The sequence below is a fragment of the Pholcus phalangioides genome, unplaced genomic scaffold (genome assembly GCF_987345545.1).
Source record: "Pholcus phalangioides strain wild (caught in Gottingen) unplaced genomic scaffold, Ppha-v1.0 ptg000032l_1, whole genome shotgun sequence".
Taxonomy (NCBI): domain Eukaryota; kingdom Metazoa; phylum Arthropoda; class Arachnida; order Araneae; family Pholcidae; genus Pholcus; species Pholcus phalangioides.
This window is the reverse complement of record NW_028301622.1, coordinates 3,604,745-3,626,542: the sequence shown is the minus strand read 5'-3', so window position 1 is coordinate 3,626,542 and position 21,798 is coordinate 3,604,745. Positions and strand designations below refer to the sequence as shown.

The window sequence follows — 21,798 nt, the reverse complement described above, 5'->3', positions numbered from 1 at the left end:
GTGTCATTGTAGTGAGGTTTTCTTATAATGCTCATAAAAAAATTTCCTGTTTTAAAGCATTTTCATGCTTACAGCATTTTTTCATGGTGGTTTTTTAAAAGACGTCATAAGCGGGATCCAATGCATTGCAGTGATCACTCATTTATATGTTGGGAATACGTAAAAAACTCATATGTGAAAGAGCTGTATAAGTGTGTGCTATATTTATGCCCGGGAAAGCAGAAAATTGTCTTATAATTGAAAGAAACATTTAAGTGTGAGAGTATATAAGTGAAAAAACACTGTATTGCTTAATCAGTAACATCATATGTAAATGCAACATAATTATGATTTTCCTCCCTTAATTTGTGAATATTTGCTTATTTTTTAATTTGCTTAAAAAAGAAATTGTCATGGTACTAAATTCATGGCATGCCCCAAGGGAAAAAAGTGCATACAAATGTAAAAAGAAAAAAAAACCAAAAACAAGACCAGCTAAGATTATTACTTTCATCTTTTTTAAGCTCTGGAACAGACATTCTTTCAGATGTTCATCACTCAGTGCAGCCAGCTTCAAAGACAGATGCCTTATCATTTTGAAGTGATTCTCCTCAACGATTTCTAACTGCGCACATTTAGACTTGGTATCCAAAATCAAAGAAAGCACATACCTACGGAAAGATAAATCAAATTACATTAAAGCTAACAGAAAACATTATAACAGAGAGAGAGGGGGGGACTAAACATTTCTTTAATGCTAACACAATTTCTTGTGAGAGGACAAGAAAGTTTGGCAAACATACTACTGTCGACTGTATTTGGCATAATGGCCAGCATTGTCCGGTGACAAACCAACTTATACAAGGTGGTAATTGTATCAAAAGGAAAATATATTGGAAAGTTGTTGTATGAAAACATATAGGACTTATCATTCATCAGTGTAATGGAACAATTGCTATAACACACGATCATTTTAACGAGCCTTAACTATAATGGACAAGATTATTAAAAAAAAAATTACTACCACTACTACTAAACCCCACACTTACCTCATCCATATTCCTCTGAAGAACTTCTAACATATTTTTACGTGTTGGAATGTGCGTGTACTTGTAGTGAACCTAATATGAAGTTTGTTTCGGTGTAATGCTTGTAAAGTGTAGTGCTGCCATCTGCCATAATTTTTTCTAACTATGAGTAAGTGTTCTGATTGAAAAATTATATGAAAAAAAATTCCTTTTTGATCTAGTAATATCTTGCTCACTATTAGAAGTGAGATAAATGCACAAATATGTGTGTACGGCTAAACAACATGCTGATGTAGATTATTTTCATTTGTATTTGTGTGTATGCTTTATTTTTGATTTTTAAATGACAATGAAAAAGCTTATTTCACAAAAATATGATTTTGGAGTTATCATGTTCTGACCAAACACCACAGAATTGTATTGTTACAGGCCTGTTGCTCTCTGTGGCAAGACTTTTTAATGGGGAGATCAGCTTCATGTGGCGATTATGGGGTTCAAACCTGGGTCCTTGTAAAAAAGTCTCAATTTCACAACGGGGCCATTCAAGTATTATGTAAGCAGATTTTCGGCCATTTTTTACCCCCCCCCCCCCGTCAGCAGCTTAGAATATTTCATCTCTTCAAAAAGGGGTAGTTGATGAAGTAAGCAACCTTCAAACCTCCCCCCCCCCCAAAGCTGACGTAACACTTGAATGACCCCAAAGACATACTTCCAAAAAGAACTTCATACAATATACTGTCCCGTAATTCCCTGGATGTGAAATTTTATTCACCATTTTCCCAAACTGGCAGGACTACCCACAGTAAGTCAGTAACTGAATTCTCCGCAAACACATTTCAGCATATTGGATTCCACTGTGTCCACAACTGTTTTGATTAGATTTTGAACAGGGGTATATAAAGGAGTGTTTTCGTGCACCCACTTTAAACTGACCTGGATGACCTAATACTGAATCACTCTGGTGGTAAAATAAATGAAGCACAGATGACTGGATACAAAGCAAAGCTACTATTGGAAAGAAAAGTTACATTCCTTTGTGTGTGTGTGTGGGGGGGGGGGGGGATCAAGCCATCAACTTTTTACAATCCAGATGAGTGGCTTAATGGTGGAGCACTTGCCTGGACAAACTGAGGGCCACATTTGGCCCTCTGTGCCATCTGATGTGGCCCACGACCTCAAACCTGATTTTGTAAAAATGAATTAAGTGCCACATAAACAGATCACTTAGGAAACCAAGGCATATTCACAGATCACTAGAGTAACATGTGAAACAATTCCAGAGCACTTCAGTGGCCAGCAATATTTTTCCAGATCACTTAAGTGACCCACAGAACAGTTTAACATCCCTCAAGTGGCCAGCAACACTGTTCCAGATCACTCAAGTGGCCAGCCGCACTGCTCTAAATCCCTGAACTGCCCCATGGCATATTTTCCAATTACTTCAGTTACCCACGGCACAGTTCTAGAGCACTTTAAAACTTGCGGCACATACACAGATCAGTTAAGAGATTGACTGTGCCATTCCAGAGCGCTTGAGCTGCCCACGATACATTTCCAGATCACTTAACTGACCCATGGCACAGTTTCAGATCCCTCAAACAGCCAGCAGCACTGTTCTACATTGCTCAAGTGTCCCATTGCAAATTTCCAGATTACTGGTACCCCACAGCACACAGTTCCAGATCATTTAAGTGCCCCATGGTGCAGTTAAACATCACTAAAGTATCCAACATAGCAATTAAAGATTATTTAAGTGTTCCCCTGCATAGTTCCAGAGCACTTAAGCAGTCAGCAGCACATTTACGGATGGCTTTAGTGACCTGTGACACTATACTATCCCAGATCACTTAAGTGGCCCGCAACTCGTTTTCAAACTAATGAAATAGCGGCACTCTCCTAAAGGCTGAGCACCCTTGGTTTAAATGAAGCTCAATACATACAAAGTATTTGGGAGAATTTAGTTACCAATTCAATATATGACATGTATGAACGGTTGCATGGTTACAATTCAAGACAGACCTGCATTTTATCTTACACGATGGGACAGACTTTATTTACACAACATATTATGTACAGGACAAGAAACAAACTGAGAGATAACTCGAATAATCACATGATGGCGCTTCGAGTGCGTACATCCATCACCGCTCTGGCGGGAGGCGTGGCTTTCTCTTGCCGCATGTGTCTGTGGCGACGACACATATTCCCAATGCTACAGGTATACACTATGATGAAAACTTATGAGATGATGTACAAATTTCATACTAGATATGATCAAAGGACAATTCATTGCAAATATGTAAGAAACTCTTTCATCTTGCACAAATATTCCCATCTGTAGCTGCCAACTTTAGAGAATGAGAATTATAAAGAGATTTCCGTGTGGATATAAATAACCCAGAAATAAATATAAAAGGGAATTTTGAAAAACAATGAAGGGATTTTCTATGGATAAAAATTAAATAGTAGAGTTTTTTCTTATTTAAAAAAACATGGCCTTGTGCTAGCCATCAGTAATTAGAGGGAAGTCGTTAATAATTACCAAACAGTATCAAACATGTCAACATTGGCTTAAAGCTAGTCAGTAGTAATAATGTTCAGCTTTGCCATGCCGCCCCCCCCCCCAGGACCACATAATCATAGTACAATAAAAAATAATTCACTCAAAAACTCAATTTTTTTAAATTTTAATTCAAAGTTCATTAAATACTGCATCTCACTAGCAGCACTGGAACCTAGAAGGCTCAGGCCACATGAGCACTCCCCTTCCCCCACCTCCCGAAACAACTTTCCGAGGTCACCCTTAATAATTCATGAATATTCAATGCAATCCCAACCTGCATACTCGTGGGACGTCTAGAAACCCTAGACCCCATCCCCAGTTTATTCATATCACAGGGGTGCAAGTGCCCCTCATCCATTTCGGAGCAGCAAATTTCATTTTTGGAGCAGAAATTTTGAAAATGGAGCAGAACTAAACACGAACTATATCTGCAATATAAGGAGTAATTTTTTTGTGAAATGCCAAAAGTTTTGACAAAAATGGTTGGAACAAATAATTCTAAATAAATTTCCTTCACAAATTAAAATTCATTTAAATTTTTTCTGAATTATCTTTTCTGTCATTAATAAAACGACGAATGGCGAATAAAAATTATTACTCTTTTCAAATTAAGCAACATGCATACTGAAAACCTAGGCAGCAAGAATTTCTGCTGCTTGAACACCAAAATCTTATTCCTCCTGATATAGCAAAAAAAGTGCGTGCAGAATATAATAAGAGTTTCCGTGAAAAAAAAAATTGGCTTCTCACAGAAGTTAAAGGAATTATTAAATTTAAAAGCAAAATGCAAAAAACGAGAAAAATATAAATACCTTATTTACTTAAAAAATTTCTCAACCTAATAGCATGTTAATAGATTACAAATCACGAGTTGCTTTCAGAAAGTTCAGAATCTCAATGACAATTTTTTTCAAATTTTTTATGCCCTTGAACATAAGATTATTCCATTAAACATTAAAGCATTGCATGGACAGATTTTTCAATGTTTGAACAGACTTTTATTTATTTGTTAACAATGAACTCTTTTTCACTATGTGTTACCATATGCTGAAGATAAAAAAGTCTTCACCAAAACTGGCAAAATTTTGAACTTTGGGCAGGTTACAAAGTTTGAATATGTCTGCCCAATATCTATCTATCTATTCTCTGAACTGATTTCACTTCTTGTAATTGTTGGATTGTAATGCAACCCATTCATCACACATAATCAATAGTTCTGTTGGTGATACAATGTTAAACAGCCTCTCAGCAATACGTGAGGGAGTAATCTACCATCCCAGCAATGCACGAGATGGAGTACGAAAAACAAGAAAGGGTGCAAATATTTCATTCTCTCCAACAACATGTTTTGGAAAGGTAGGACATTAATATATATTAGGTATCTCACAGAAGTTATGTAAAATGAGCATGCTCCTAGTACAAACTCCTTCCTCTGACTATTGTTAAGAGCATGCTCCTCCCCCACCAATGCAGTGACGGACCGTGCGGCCATATTGGGCGCCGCTCAAGGAGGGGTGCCAAATGGAGTTGAAAGGGTGACAAAAGGTTTGTCGACCAAAAACATGTGGTCAGTAGCACCAAAAAAAAAGGTTCTGCATGGGTAGAGATTTTTTTCCCTCGAGCCGGCCCCGTTCGCCAAATCCGGATTTTCGCGATGTGAAATTGTTACAATCGGCAACCGCCGACGATAACCACACGACCGCATAGTGGCTAGATGACAAAACTATGAATATTTTAGCTGGAGTTTTTACAGATTCTATTTTTTTCCCAACGATCTCCGAAAAATTTCGGTAATTTAAACGAGTAAACCAATCACCTTTTCGATGTATGCCGTCTTTGAACGCAGGTTGGCAGCCGCGAAATTACCGTTATTTTCAGTATATAACCTATAACCAGCAGGAGAAAAAACGGTCTCCAAAATCGGAAAATTTGGCATATTTATTCAGGGACTCATGATAGAACGCCGGTTATACCAATAACAGTACAGGACTTTATACTTTAAGGTAGTATAACTACTTTCCAAAGTCACGAGATAACGCGATTGTGGTAGATGGTGGGAAGTGAAAAAAAATTGAAGTTTCTCTTTCCCCCCCCCCCCCCGTATATTTTTCCGTGTCTCGGAAAGAACGCGTCCCGTGAACAATTTCATGCGCCTTCTTCCTAAATTAAGGGTATTTGACGTACTACAGTGCATTAGCGGTACCTCCGCTAACCACAAACAAGAATTGGCGCAAATGCGCAGGGATTCGGCGCCTTGGCGCACCGTGTAGCAAGAGAACCATTTCGGCGCAGTTTGGCGCAACTCTTGCACCCCTGATATCAGAGCTCCTATGGCACTTATGACGAAACCTTTCCAACACAAGTTTCATGAGCTTGACCATGCACTACGCAAATGAAGCTGGGTCCTCACCTGCCACGCTGAACCACTCAAAAATTTGTATTTAGACCACAGCATTGGGGGGGGGGGGGTGGGTTCCGGCGGAAAACAAGGTTTGTGTGCATTTGGGCATCGAGTAGAGCAACTGGTTTAGACGTGGCTTTACAGATTGCCTTCCACACACAGACTAAAACAGATCGACACCCAGTTAGCTCTCACATGCATATAAGAATTCATCGTTATTAACGGTAGATGCATTTTAAAAAATAATAAAAAATAAGTAAAACACAAACACACCACAAGAAACTCAAAGACCCTATCTTTTTTTAAACCAATTTCCACAGTATTGAGAGTGTCTCCCGTAGTTTATAGCAGCTGTCTGTAGAAACTACGCGCAATCTGTAGCATTTGGCAACTTTGCGGTAGGTTAAGTTACCTGTCATTACTCTCTACACCCAAATCACCATCAGGCTATAAAAATGAGACAGACTTAATAGGATGTACTACCATTCTAGATTCAAGTTATCACGCTAATTCAATTGTTGATAGGCTGAACTGACAGCAGCTCTTAGATGTGAGAATTTTGACTCCTCCCCTGCCAAATTAAAGCATTTCTTTGTGATTTGATGCAATGGTGATGATTTGCATTGCATTCCCCTTGTGACATTATTTTGGAAAGGGAAAAAACAAAAGTCCACCGAGGGAAATTTTTGGAAATATTTATCTTCTCCAAGTACAGATTTTTTGCAATGATAGTGAAAATTCTGGAGGTAGAAGGATTTTAGAGAGATGAAGTAGAAATTTGAGAGCCTCCCTCCCAGAAAATTTGGCTATGCCATTTAAAGTGACTAAGAAATAGCCTCAATTCATCCGACACGTTCCCAAAATATCAATAACTAATACAAAAACCAATTAGCATGTAACAGCAAAATGATGAAATTGGAAAGAGCGAGAATAGCTTCACTGAAGTTCTGTTGTTCACCTTTTTCAATGAAATTCGGATATAAAACAAACTCACTTTGAATCACATTTTTCCTCATTTGATGCACAAAGTTCCAATAAACTGATGAAGCTTTGAGGAAATGAAATAAAATCTATAAGAAGTCCTTGCTGTTGTTTCAACCTAGAAAATAATTTTAAACAAGTGAATTAGTAATAATGGAAGCTTTTAATGTTAAAATGCAAAAATTGTTAAGAAATCGTTCTTCTGAAATATTATTTAAAGGGGACTCTGGATATACCCAGTTATTACCGGGTGCATAGCTTACAGCTAGGACTATAATTTATTGGCAAACTGAATTGATCCTAGTTGGCATAAGGCTGTTGATCCTAGAGGCATGCTTCCATTCAGAAGAATCATCAAAATAACTTGTAGAACTCAGCTCATATTGCAAGAAAATTGTATGGTCGTCAAAATTTAAAATAAAATTTACTTTTTATGCGGACATCCTGTGTTCAAAAACCCGGTTAGAAAGTTTTTGTCCTGTATCTCCTGAGGCCAACAAAAGATATTCAACATTTCTATGTACAATATTTGCCGAGATATTTGAATTTAAAAAAAATGGAGAAAAATTAGGAAAGAACAGCATAAATGAGGGAAAGAAGCATTGTCCGTTATTTTATGAAGTTCTTTCCCAAGTTTTCTCCAAATTATTAAATTCAAATATCTCAGCGAATATTGCGCTTAGAAACACAGAATTTCTTTTGCTGGCCTCGGGTGAGATTGGGCAAAAATTCTCTTTTGAATTAGAATATCTAGTCAACCTTGGCAACCATGTATGTTATACTGCCAACTGATTTGTTACGTCACCAGTAGATGTGTGTACTCGCAGAGAGTAAGTTGTATACATGTGTGAGCATTAATGTAATTTTCCACTTTCTTTTCACATTTCACTTCATGATTAATGAACGTTAATAATTAGTTATGTTAATCATATTGTTACTCAAACTCTGCCGCACCTTGCGTTAGAAAATCTGAAGTCCTTTTAATTAGGTTTTGAATGCAGGGTGTCCATATAAAAAGTTATTTTTTGCTATTTTAATAACCATACAATCTCTTGCAATATGAATGACGCACCTGAGTTATTTGGATGGTTTTTCCTGATTGGAAGTATGCCTCTGGGATAAACGGTTAGCCAGTAAAATGCGGCAAGTGGAATCAAGTAATCAACGATATATTAAGCAGCCAGAAAACCAGCGATTGAACAGGAGATATTAGTTTCCTCCAGTTAAACATAGTGGTGATACCATCATGGTGTGGGGCTCCTTTGGATCATCTGGTGCTGGTCTTTTGGTGCAAATGACAGGCATCATGGACCAGAAAACAATATTTGGTCTAAAGCAGTGGTTCTCAACCTTTGGAAGCTTGTGGCCCGGTTGAGTATTTTTTTTTTTTTTCGAGTGGAGGCCCGGTCATAAGCACAACTAACGGATAAAATTAAACGATAAATCACTCATGGCCTGGTTTGACTGATGCCAGGGCCCAGCGGTTCAGAAATGCAGATCTAAAGGCCCACACGTTACCCTACAGCAGAGCTCAAATACTTCGAGGAGGGATTTTCCAGCAAGACAATTATTCGAAGCATAAAGTCACTTCTGTGAAGTCGCGGTATAACCCCCCCCCCCTTAACCAAAAAAAAAAAGAAAAGAGAATTATAAAATGGACATCGATGTTACCTGATCTAAATCCAATAGAAAACATATGACAGGTGCTTGAACATCACTGTAAAGCTATGAAATTTTCTAATCTGGGTGAGAAATTTCAATTTTTGCAGAAAGGGAAAAAAATACCTATCAAAAATTTGACGGATTTGGTACTCAATGCCCCGATGTCCTGCACATGCAGTGCAGTAATTAAAGCCGTGAAGAACACTACCAAATACTGAAAAATATGTTATTTATTATGTTTATTTTTGATAGTTTGATAATTCTTGTGAATCATCCAATTTTTTTTAATCTCACAAGTTATATTTTTGTTATAAACAAAGTATGTGATTTGATTGCGGGTCCATTTTCTCACAGATATGCATTTTACATTATCATACACTTAGATATGCATTTAAAGAATCAAATCTATATACCTTACATACTGATGTACCCATGCATTAAAATATTTTAGCAAAAATAAGGTCGTCCAACTTTTTATGAATGCAACTGTACACAGGACTGCAACTGGAAATAAAAATTTACACTGTCACCCAAAGCCATTTTGATGATTTTTAATGTGAAAAAGAGCAAACTGTTCCAGCCATAAAAAGAGCACCCAAATGGTGCAGCTGTAAGATGCTTGTCTTCCACCACAAATGCTACCGTATTAAACTTAATCTTCCAACTTTTTATGAACGCAACTGTACACAGGACTACAACTGGAAACAAAAATTTACACTGTCTCCCAGAGCCATTTTGATGATTTTTAATGTGAAAGAGTAAACTGTTCCAATCATAAAAAGAGTACCCAAATGGTGCAGCGCTAAGATCTTTGTTTACCGCCACAAAGGATCCAAGGGAAGAACATAGAAAACAAGTTCTTCACATACCGAGCCTAGGGCGACCATTGATAGATGGCACCTTCATTTCCCACCCAACTCTATTGATGAGAAATTGCAGTAAGGCGATATAACTGGAGTTGGTCTGCAGTAAAGTAGTAGTAGTCATAAAAAGAATTCAACTGATAAGATACTTACTTGGTGTATGCTTCATTATCTAGATTCAAGATATATGAGAAGAAAGGGTCATCTTCATCAGATGCCTTCACTGTAAGTATCTATAAATTCAATAAATTGAGAAATAGTGTCACTCTACACTTTCTTGAAAATCAATTAGGAAAATACATGAAAAACTCTCTTTTAACATGTAAAAAAATCTGATGAACAATTTATAATATAGAGTAACCCCCTCCATGGCATCACTACAAAGGAACTTTGGTTTACAAATACGATTCTTCCAGAAATGTGCTCGTAATCTGAGAAACACTTGTATTTTATCCAAACAAACATCCCCATAAGAAATAATGGAAGCTGAAATTATATATATATATATATATATATATATAATGACATGTCCTGATTCACTGACGGGTTCATCATTGCCGAGCCAAAACCAGCGAAGTTATGAATATGAAATTTCGTCAGTTCTGAAACAACTCTAGTTAAGGGCCTGCAGTTTATCGCCAGCCGCTATGGTGGCCGAGTGGTCATAGTGACGGACTGGCATAGCGAGGACCCGGGTTAGAACCCCACCGTCGCCATAGTGGTGGTCGGCTGAAGTTGGTTTTCTGTGGTTTCCAACTTCAAGGCGAGCCGATCTCCCTGTTAAAAAGTCTCGCCACAGAGAGCAACAGACCTACAAACAGCACAAAAAATTCAATCATAACACATCACTCACTTCACTTCTGAAATATAGATGGCAGCACTGAAAAAACAAACAACACTACATATGCACTCAGACTGTTAGGCACACACACAGTTACACCTCCAGTACAACTCACTAGGTAGTGAATCGCCCATAAATGGTGATAGACCTGCGTTGTGCTCAGTTTGAAAGAAGAAAAAAAAAAGTTTATCGCCAATTCCCAAAATTCAACAATTTCTGTTTTTTCACATGCTCCACAAACAGGTTGGGTGAGACATATTATTTGGGTGGATCATTATTGGGTGAATCATTATTCCCGAACCACTCCTGATCAACAACCATGTTGTAATTTTAAGTCATCAATTGTGCAGTTTCACGTAATTTTATAATTCTATGAATTTATTTTTGATAGTTTAAAAGAGATGTTTTCCTTAATTGTTATTACTAGATTTTACTAGGTAAAGTTTATAAAGCTTCACCATTTTCTTGTTTATTTTTTTCCACACGCCTCTGCTTTTTATTTTTGTAATGCAAGTGTTGAACCTGCCATTCACAAATATCTATATTCGGCTGGCCTTCAGCTATAGGTAATTTTCAGAATGTTAAAATTTTGCAGCTCCATCAAGCACACATTTTGAAAAAAATTCAAGTGATGATTCTCATTACGAGCAAAAATTTTGGGCTTTGTTTGTTTATTTTCATGTTATCACAACTGAGCTGAGAGTTTTTTTATTTTCGTCCACACACACTGTGGAAAGTTGTAAAGTTTGTTACTGTGTAATGTTTGTCCCCAAAGCAGAATGTTTTGCGTTGTTCTGCAACGATCCCTCAGCTGATTTAAAATGTTCTGCGATAAAAATGTGCATCTACATAATAGCGTTTTTCTACACTTTTCTTAAAATTCTTCCAGATTGTTCTGCAACAGCACTGGTTGTTCTGCGACGTACGTCTCACATTTGTCATATTCTGCTTTGGGGATGCTTGTTATGTGCAATGCTGCCACCTGCCATCAATTTTTCTAACTATGAGTCAAATGCAATGAATGAATAATGTACAGTTGTAGACCTGTGCTTTCTGAGGCGAGACATTTTAAAAGGGGAGATCTGCTCACATTGGTCCTCAAAATTGGGAACCACAGAAAACCCACTTCAGCCGACCACCACTGTGGAGCTCGATGCTGGGTCATTGCGATGCGAGTCCATCACTCCGACCACTCGACCACCACAGGGATAATCTGACAACTTCTGGGTGACCCTCAAACGCCTTGAAGTTGGAACATAGTAAACAATGTTAATTCCTTATAGGCAATGTTTAATTCCATCCAAAAAAAAGTGGTATACTCCTCTGTATCTCAAACATTTCTTTCCTTATTAGAAAAATTTATGAGGGCAAATCCAGGCAACCTCTGCAATTGTTTATACAAATACAATGCCACAACAGGAAAAATGCCGAAAGAGGTGGCTGAGGACAAACATTCTGAATCAAATTTCTCGAAAGTGAATTCGAAAAATACCTGAAATAACTTGTAAAAAACAGAAACATTAGGTTTTTAATACAGTAAAACCTGTCTTCAACAGAAAAAAATATTGATTCCGTGATTTCAATGCCAAAATACACATTAAAAACCTGGATTAAACGGGACCTGTCTAACGCGGAAACGGAAAGAAAAATTTTACCCTTTAGCGGAAAATTTCACACAAACACTTCAACTGTTTCATGAACAATTGACCCAAAGAATCATACAAATCATAGTAATTCTATCGAAATATATGCAAGCATTCAATCTAATGTAATGAATGCTTGCCAATGCGAGTTCTACTTCACCCACCCCTAGATTCGTAAAAACCATTGCCATACTTGATGCTGTGGTTTTTGAAATGCCATATGTAGTGAACAGTTGCTTTCTGAAATTGTAACAAAATTTTTCGGTAAAGCAGGCTTTTCTATGGAAGAAATCAGTGTCATAGCTGCCAACTTTTAAAAATGAAAATTCAGGAGATTTTCGCGTAAACCCGTATTTTATGCTAAAACCACTCCCTAATAAATACAATAGGGATTTTTCCAAATAAAATAGGGATTTTCCAAACATAAAAGTTAAAGCATAGGGAATAAAATCCCTACTCAAAAACTGAAGTCAAATTAAAATAGGGATTTTACACACATGGAAGTAAAACCCTTGGGAATGTGAAATTCCTACGCAAAAAACAAGTGAAATTGGAGGCCAAAACTTCAATGATGTAAAAATAAATATTGTGTTCAATCAGAAACGCTGTGAACAAACATTCTGCGCAAATGACCCCAAAATCATCGGAAGATGAAGGAAAAAAGCGTCAATTTTTGAAGAACACTGACTAAGACACTTGCTTGATTTTTTTTTTTTTTTTCCATTTCACGAGTGATGATGGCAGTCTTTCCATGACCGATGTTTATGTCCGTAACACAACTTGTACAAAAAGGAAAAGTCGGCCCTCTTCTGGAACGTTTGATGAAAGGAAATTCATCGGAATAAGTATCTTTAAAATTGATGAACTATGTTTTTGTTCATCAGTATTCATGTTTTGTTATATCGCACGTACGTAACTTCAACAAAAGAAATTTTGACCATATGCGCGTCACTATAATCTTCAATTATTATCCAGGACTATTGGCTGCTAAGCCATTTCCCTGCACGATGAGACAAACAACTTTCTTGTTACCATCAGAGGGTTTGTAAAACTTCCTTAAAAAGGGAATTTCCCCATTTACGACCTGTGACGTCATTTCGAAAGGGGAAAAAAAATTCATGCCCCACAAGAAATTCCTTAGGGATTGTTTTCATGAACGGGGATTTTTTTAACGAAGTAGGGAATTTTTAGGGACAATTAGGGATTTTTGTGATTTTCGTAAAAATTTGGGAGATTTAAGAACTTTTCAGGAGGTTGAGCGATGAAGCTAAAATTCGGGAGATTCCCGAAAAATTCGGGAGACTTGGCAGCTATGCAGTGTAATGGTGAGATTTCCAAATGATATACGACCGACTTAGGAAATTTTCAAAAAAAATCGGCAACAAATACGCCAAAAAAATACCAGGAAATACTAAAAAATTCCTAATGCATTTTGGCACGCTATGGGTGTCGTCTTCATAGGATAAGTATATCACGCTGATTGAGTTTCCCACTTGGATTGCGTACCAAATCTTCAATCTCAGTTACTCAGCAGAAAGGAAAAAACAATACGTCTCTTCAAGTCAAACCTTATGGCAAGAATGAAGCGAAGCACCTGCGTGTAAGTCTTTTGCAACAACCTGATTGGCTGCTTACGAAATGAAGCTGATTGGTTTATTTGAATTTTCTTTAAATTCCTGTTCGTAATGAATTTAAGCCATGGCGATGCGATTAGTGGTATTGATTTACTGTCATTTATTAATTTATTTTTGAAGGCCCGGATATGTGTGCCTTCGTAAAAGTCTAAATCGGGCGTGGATTTCACTTTGTGAAAAACTCTCGCTTCCTGAAATTTGAATCTATGGCCCTCTTGCCAGCAGCAATGGTCGATTTTTCACATTCTTAATTTTTAACACACCGAGCATGTTCATTAAATCTAGTTTTTATGGGTCTCAGTGTTTATCCTATGTAACTTTTAAAATGTTGTAAAAATATGAGCCACCGCCATATATATAAATGAAATAAATAAATAAATAAGAGCATATGAAAATTCGAAAGTAAATATTTTTAGAAACTCTCATGAAAACTGTTTTTGTTGCGTTGAGAGGCATTTGCCACGATGCCAGTCAGAGATGGAAATTGGATTAAGTTCTTGATTAATGATACAGTAAATTACACAATCATAGGAAAAGAATCTAGCAGTGCAGTGTGGGGTTGCTGAGAGATCGTTTATGAGAATTGATATGGAAGAACAATAATGGTGAGCGTACTGATCCCTTAAGAGTATCCGAATCTATGCTGGCAAATGGGGGAGCTATAACCTTTAAAATGGACAAACCATTTATAGCTTATTAGAAAATCTTCTATCCATTGGAACAGTTGTACGTTCAGATCAAGATTATAAAGATTAAATAATATAATCTAACTCTTGCATCGGGAGTAACAAAAGAACAGAACTCACTTTTCTTTGCATGGGAGCAGACTGAGGTTGCCATTCCAAAGTTAACAACAGCTCTGCTGTCCTATAAATGAAAATATATTATTGTATTTACACATAATGACCTCAGAAATTAAAAAAATAAAATAACAACATATGATAACATAAACCAATTTGTATTGTATTGTAGGGCCACAGCGTGCCTTTTCAGGGCCTGAAGGCAGACTTTTTCTTGCCTCCCCAAAAAGGTTACTATTATGAAAAATGAGTATAAATTTTTTTGTGGAGGTCCAATCAACTTGGGGCCTAAGGGTGGTGCCCTGGTTGCCCCCAGCCTAGTTACTGGCCTGTGAGATGAATTTGAACTTCGAAACTGATGACTTTATTTTCGACACTCAAGAGTTATGATTAGTGATATGGCTGTTTCCAAGCACCACTGCCCACAGTTTGACACACAGGTCACGCCAATTTAACTCATGATAAAAATCACTTGATTTCTTTTTTAAAATATCATTGATTTAAATCACAAAATTTAAATTTTGTCTTTTCTTTACATAACATCAATGATATTTAAGTAAAAGTAACCTAGTATGGCATGCATGTTGTTGATATGTGGTATAGGCTCGCGATTAAAAGAAGTAGCCTATAGAAGATCTTCAGTTTAAATATAGACCTGAACTTAAGCCCTAGATACAGTGCAGAAAGAAAGCTGCTCTATTCCTAGATTTCGTGCATGGAAAAGTTGCAGAAAAATATAGGGAGTTAAACTTAGCTAAACTGCCCTAAGTATTTTTAATGCATTACAACGAGGCACTGGAGTTTCCCTGACTCAAAAACAGAAGAGTAATTTTTTGCATAAATCCTTGAAGTCCATGCCCTAATTACTGATTCAAAATAATTATAGAGATGTTGTACCGACATAAATATCATTAGGGCTGATATTTATGTTGGTACATAATAAGGCTTTAAGTACTTAAAGGCTTTCGACTTTATTTTTTGTATTAAAATATTAAGTTTGCTCGTTTTCTCACAAAAACCAATTGAATTCGTGAAAAACATTAAGCAACATAATGCAAGTCAGAAACACATCCACAAATTGCATACGAAACAATCTTGTCAATAGAATTTGTTTTATGTAAGTACCCATGCACATGATTTGTAAAAAAATAGAATACGGAGCTATATACAGGGTGATCAGCGAATAAGCCCTTATTTCAAAATCAAATATCTCTACAACAAAGATCAATAGAATTATGCAGTAAACGGTACGTTTATTAGCAAAACTGTAAGAATGTTGTACAGAAATTTCAAAAATTTAGATTTTTTTTAATTTTTTAAAATTAAAAAAAAAACAAAAAAAACTGGAGATTTTGGGGTTCCGAAAAACCTCATTTGTGTGAAGAGAAACCACTGCATTCGCCTAAAGTTACTGCATGGGCTGCGGTATGCACCAGAGGCATTATCGGCCCCTTCTTCATGCGAGAAACGATTACTACTGAACGTTACGTTACAATTTTGGAACAATTTGTCAGCACACATGGCGCATACCGCAGCCCATGCAGTAAATTTGGGCGAATGCAGTGGTTTCTCTTCACACAAATGAGGTTTTTCGGAACCCCAAAATCTCCAGTTTTGTTTTTTTTTAAATTTTAAAAAATAAAAAAAATAAAATCTAAATTTTTGAAATTTCTGTACATTCTTACAGTTTTGCTAATAAACGTACCCTTTACCACATAATTCTATTGATCTTTGTTGTAGAGATATTTAATTTTGAAATGAAGGCTTATTCGCTGATAACCCTGTATATAAAATATATATGAACATATAGCAAACACATTAAAATATATAAAAAAAACTGTTTGACTCTAACCTTATATCGGCCGACTGAACATTTGCAATTTGAAATTTCAACGACTTGTTGAACAAGTTTCCATCGTTTTCACTTGACCAAAGCATCTTCCACTGTATGATGTCAATGTAATTGCACTCCACAAATAGAAATGCTGTAAAACGACATTTTTAAATTTATAATCATCATTGGTTTAAAAAAATTATTGCCATCAAAAACCTTTGTTAAAAAGGACATAGGGAAAGAAACATAAGGGCAGAGTCGAACAAATCACAAAAATCTAGGTGCTGGAAAAAAACTTATACCCGAAGAAAAGGGTCTTAAATAATGCTTCCTTCGGCTTTTTCAGGGCATAGTGACCTCCCTTTCACGTTGGCAGATATGCTGCTATAAATTCCAAACACTTTGTGCTGATCTCAGCCTGCAAATTAGAAACTACAAAAAGAAAATTTAAGGTGTCAATACTAGTTTTTTAATTGTCATGACAACCTGCTAGTGTCTGGGATTCGTCCAGCCCTACATGGGGGAGGAAGTTGTGACGATGAAAAATTTAAAGAAATTCAAATCAATTTTTTCCAGATATTATGCTAGGTGCATCACGTAAGAAAAGTCAACTTGTCTCCACTGGGAATCGAGCCCAGTCCTCTTGCAAATCGGGCAAGCACACTATCCATATATGCCACTGGTAATGGATTACATGATTATATATGAGTAATCCCCAATACAGTCAAACCTTGTTAATGCGTCACTCCTGGGAGAGCAAAAATATGACTTAGTAAACGGAGTAAGCCATAGCTGTGCCAATTCCTGCCCAAGGACAATTAGGACTTCCAAAAAGTGACCCTGTAAGCAGAGTAACGTGTTAACCGGGTGACACGCTAACAACGTTTGACTGTATATGAGTAACTCCCAAAAAAGTGTACACACCGTTTACGAGATTTTGTAATTTTTTTTATGAAATTTCAGAGCACTCTGGTATTAATTACCTGGTATTAATTTTTTTTCTAGCGATTCATTTACCGTATATACTCATGTATAAGCCGAGTTTTTTTGTGGAAAAATTTGTTCCTCAATTGGTGGGGGGGGGGGGGGGGTCGGCTTATACTCGGGTCAGTTTTTGATGAGAAAATATTGACCCCCACATTATTGGTATGGGATATGTTCAAACCCCACAGAACCGATAATGTTAAAGCCAACGCAAAGAAATTGAAAACATCAGTGGCTTTGATGCCAGGTGGGCTAACGTCGTTTGCACAGCCTTTAGATATGAGCATCAAAAAGCCTTTCAAAGACTATTTGAGGAGATCGAGTGGATGAGTTCTGATGATCAAGAAACTACAAAAAGTGGTGCCTTGAAGAAACTTGACATTGGCCTAGTGTGCCAACGGGTACATGAAGCGTGGAATTCTGTTTTCGCTGATCCTTCAAAAAGTGTTGCATCAGCAATGCGATAAACAGAACTGAAGATGATATCCTCTTTGAAAACGACAAGGGCAATGACAGCCCAGATGAGAACAAAAACAAAGATGCCGCACCCTGTGAGAATCTAATGAATTACGATGAGTTTAGAGGATCAGAAGAAATGGATTAAAAAGTTTGAATCATTTTCCGTTATAAATTTCCGCAAGAGCTATTCATTTCCTATGAAAATATAAGAATTTTTTTTTCCTCTAAAATGCATGGATTTTTTGGGGTCGGCTTATACACTGGTTTTCAATTTATTACTGTTTTAGTGGTCCTGAAGTGGGGGGGGGGGGTCGGCTTATACACGAGTACAGTCAAACCTCATTAGTGCGTCACCTGGTTAACACGTCACTCCGCTTACCGGGTCACTCTTTGGAAGTTCCAATTGTTCTCAGGCAGGAATTGGCACAGCTACGGCTTACTCCGTTTAACGAGCTGCTCCGCTTACTGAGTCATTTTTTTGCTCTCGAGAGAGTGACTCATTAACGAGGTTTGACTGTATATACGGTGATTCCCTGTCATATGACATTTCTTAATTTGTTTCAGATGGTACCTAATTTTTTTATAAAAATCGTCGTTTGTAGCAGAACCTCAAAATGAGGCTGTCCCAGCTTCCAAAAAGTGTTAAACAAAGAGATTTGGTGCAAATCTGGAATTTTTTTCCCAAAAACTTTGAATCACGTTTCATATGTGCGTGCCATAGATGAATAAAACTGACAGTAAACTTTTGAAGGAAAAAAAATTCTTTCTAAAAAACTATTTTTTTGTTTATGTCCCGAAATTTGTCCCATTTTAAAATGTCCACTCTGTTACGGTCATTTGGGAAATGTATTTTTATTCCAGATTGAATCTGAAACACTTTTAAGCTCATTGAATGGTTTACTTTATATGCTTGATCAACAATTTTGGATTTGACTTTTGCAAAACGACTTAATATTCACGTTACGGCTTTAGTACCAGATTTTCCTCTGTCAGATGTCCATTTTGTTACGTCCATTATCATAAATAATTAAGATTTTTTTTTTCATCTATATCAACATGAAGTGATAGTACATGGAAATGTGCTTCAAAATATAATAAAAGTTTTCATCAATAATTTAAATTTATAATGAAAAATAATAATTTAGGCTAATTTGTCTATTCCGTTACATCTTCCAAAAACTCAAGAAATGCAACAGAATGGAAATTATGATTTAAAGTAAATTTTTCTTAAAAGGTTTTGAAGTTTTAAATTTAATTTAATAAGAGTTATCTATTCAATTTAAACCCTTTACCACATTCTTCATCAGGCTATTTTTTTCAGCAAAATACGAAAGTAGTACAGATCGTTAAAATCGCTGCCAGGCACAGATCCAGGGAGATGTGTCATAAGGGCAGGCCCGTCATTTGAGGGGGTCTCAAGTATATGTATATTTGGAAAAAATTTATATTTATATATATACAAATTCACATATATATACACACATTGAGTACATGTTCTTTGCGCCGCCCCCCCCCCCATGGAAAAAGTTGAAATGACGTCCCTGCAAAAGTGAAGGTCATTATATGATAATACATTCTATATTTCATGGGACAGAACCATTATCTTACTAAAAATTTTTTTACAGGCCCAATTCCCCCCACTCCAAATCTATTCTAGTCAACATTCTTTGACTCGCAGAGTCCTTTTCAGTATATAATTTTTATGGTGGATCCCTGTTTGACAAGAGGAGTCCTTTTTTTTTTTTGTATAATTTTTATGGCGGACCCATGCAGACCACTTTTTTTTAATTTACCTATCAAATTTACGGATTTATTTTGTTTTCCTTGAGTCGCCGCAGAGCCTCTGGGAAGTGCACACGGAGGGACTCTGCAGAGCACCGATTGAGAACCGTTGATCTAGATCACAGTTTCCCAACCTTTTTTTGTACCATCGCCCCCTTCTTCAGAAATTTTTTTCTGTCATTGCCCCCTATGCAATCTAACCCATAGGATCCTATGTTATACCCGTAGCTTCTACCCCCCCCCCTCCCCGGAACATTACACAGCCCCCTAGGGGGTGTTAACGCTCACGTTAGGAATCATTGATCTAGATCAATTATTATTCAATATCGACAAAAAACTTTGAAATAAAAGAAAAATCATAATGATGATATAATATACAGCTGAGCAAGCCGGACAGCTGGACATTTGGTGACAGCTAAACTTTTTGTTTTGCTGTGATGTGTGATCTAGAGATTAATTGTCAATAGTTAAAAATTTTACTTTTTCAATTTCACCATTAGAATGGGAAATCAAAATGCTAACCATTCATAATTGATAATTTGTGTTTATTGTGTACATACTGAATAAATGATCCCTGTGAAGAGTCTTTTCCATTCCATTCAGTTGTCTGCTCAGATTCCTCGAAACATAAAACTAAACCTAAGTATGCAATAGCATACTGCACCTTGCTGAGTGACTGTATGGGGGATGCAGAACATCTTGGATATCTACCACTGGAAATTACCAATTAAACCTTCCTTTATTTATGCATTCGCTGATGTAGAGGCAAGATGCCCCCCCCCCCCCCCAAGTGACAGCAATAGCAAGAGTAACATCTACCGGGCTGCAAAATTCAAATCACTAAATTTGACGGAACTCCGCTTACAAAATCTTTAGACATAGAATACATTTCGTTGAAAGAAGGGGCCGAGGGAAGAACATAGAATTTATTTTTGAATTAAGAAATTATAGCGTAATGAATTCGTTAAATTCTTCAATGATAGAGCACTCTAGTGACGATACCTCTAGGGAAGTTTCCCATATTTGTGGGGTAAATTGGTCAAAATTGGTCCATTTCGGAAATTTCATAACGCTGGAAATTTTGAGATTTCATCAAACAAAGGAAGAATTTGACATTTGTTTTTTTGCAAATGTAGTGCCATGCTTTTCTATATTAAATACTTCATGGCATACTTCTATCGACAGATGGCAGCACATTAATTTTGAATGCTTGGAAAAAATTCGCTCAAAGGGGAAAATATTTTGAGACAAGCTTTGTTGGCCAAAGGTTACTATTACTAGAGCACTCCTACTTATCCGACTCCTCCATAATACAGCGAAACCTCGATATAGCAACACTTTGCAAACCAAGAAAAAATACCGTTGTAGAGAGATTTATCGTTGTATGAAGTATCGTTATAGAGAGGTTCCACTATAATATCTTTATAATTAGTTTACTAATCACAATAAATAAACCACAATTATATAATCGAATCCCAACAAATTAATTCCTAAAACATACAAACTAATGAACTAGCATTATAAAAGAATTAATGAATGATATCCATTAATAATATATTGATCAAAATAAATAATAAATAAATTTACATTAACTTAATAACAACTCAGCAATGACACATTTTCAAGATTTGCTAAAATACCGCCAAATAGCGTTTTCAAACAAAACATCACATTGATGTTGATGATGAAAACAAGCAGACTTCGGCATTTTTTTTCGTGACCATATGATACGCAATTTTTACACCATGCCCGTATTTTCATGGAGTTTTGGACTTTGTGATGGAAATGACCCGTTTCTTTTCCAGTTTTTAGGACAGCTTACTTGAGTTTACATTAAAACTGTTGAAGAGTTTTTCTAATTTTGACATGAAAATTACCCGTATTTTGTTTTTTGAATATGGTCAGTTGTTGAATCAGAACAAAAGGATTGCTCATGCTCAGAACTTATGCTGCCATCTATGAGTTATAAGCGTAACGACAAGGCTTCACTATGAATCAAAAATAAAAGTGGTCATTCAAGTATAACGTCAGCATCGGGGGGGGGGGGGTTTCGGTTTTTCACCGGGGGTTCCCCAAGGGGCCCCAGCCCTTATGTTGGCTAATGGCCCACTTTAAGGGCCAGTCACAATCGTCAAAATCTGAGTCTGGTCTGGTCAGGGGGTTTCGGATTTGCTGACTTTTGATGACGAGGAGGGAGAGGGGAGGGGGGTTTGAAGATCGCTTACGTCATCAACCACCCCTTTTTGAAGATATGAAATATTCTAAGCTGCTGACGAAATTTTGCTGACAGGGGGGGGGGGGGAAGGAGTCAAAAATGGCTGAAAATCTGCTTACGTAATACTTG

The 21,798-nt window shown here is 36.8% G+C and overlaps 1 protein-coding gene across 2 annotated transcripts in view; it reads right to left on the bottom strand.

Moving 5' to 3' along the window:
* LOC149066697 (uncharacterized) overlaps positions 1-21,128 on the bottom strand; it is a 58,040-nt gene extending 36,912 nt beyond the window's left edge. The window contains exons 1-7 of one of the 2 annotated variants that reach the window (XM_089253139.1): positions 21,042-21,119; positions 16,532-16,661; positions 16,248-16,380; positions 14,402-14,462; positions 9,631-9,710; positions 6,966-7,070; positions 488-650 (exon numbers count right to left, since the gene is read on the bottom strand). In XM_089253139.1, the coding sequence (XP_089109265.1) occupies positions 488-650; positions 6,966-7,070; positions 9,631-9,710; positions 14,402-14,462; positions 16,248-16,333 (495 nt within the window). In that variant the 5' untranslated portion in view covers positions 16,334-16,380; positions 16,532-16,661; positions 21,042-21,119. Of the gene's footprint in view, positions 1-487; positions 651-6,965; positions 7,071-9,630; positions 9,711-14,401; positions 14,463-16,247; positions 16,381-16,531; positions 16,662-21,041 lie in introns of both variants that reach the window. The other variant, XM_089253138.1, reaches the window with a different exon arrangement.
* Positions 21,129-21,798: the final 670 nt, after the last annotated feature.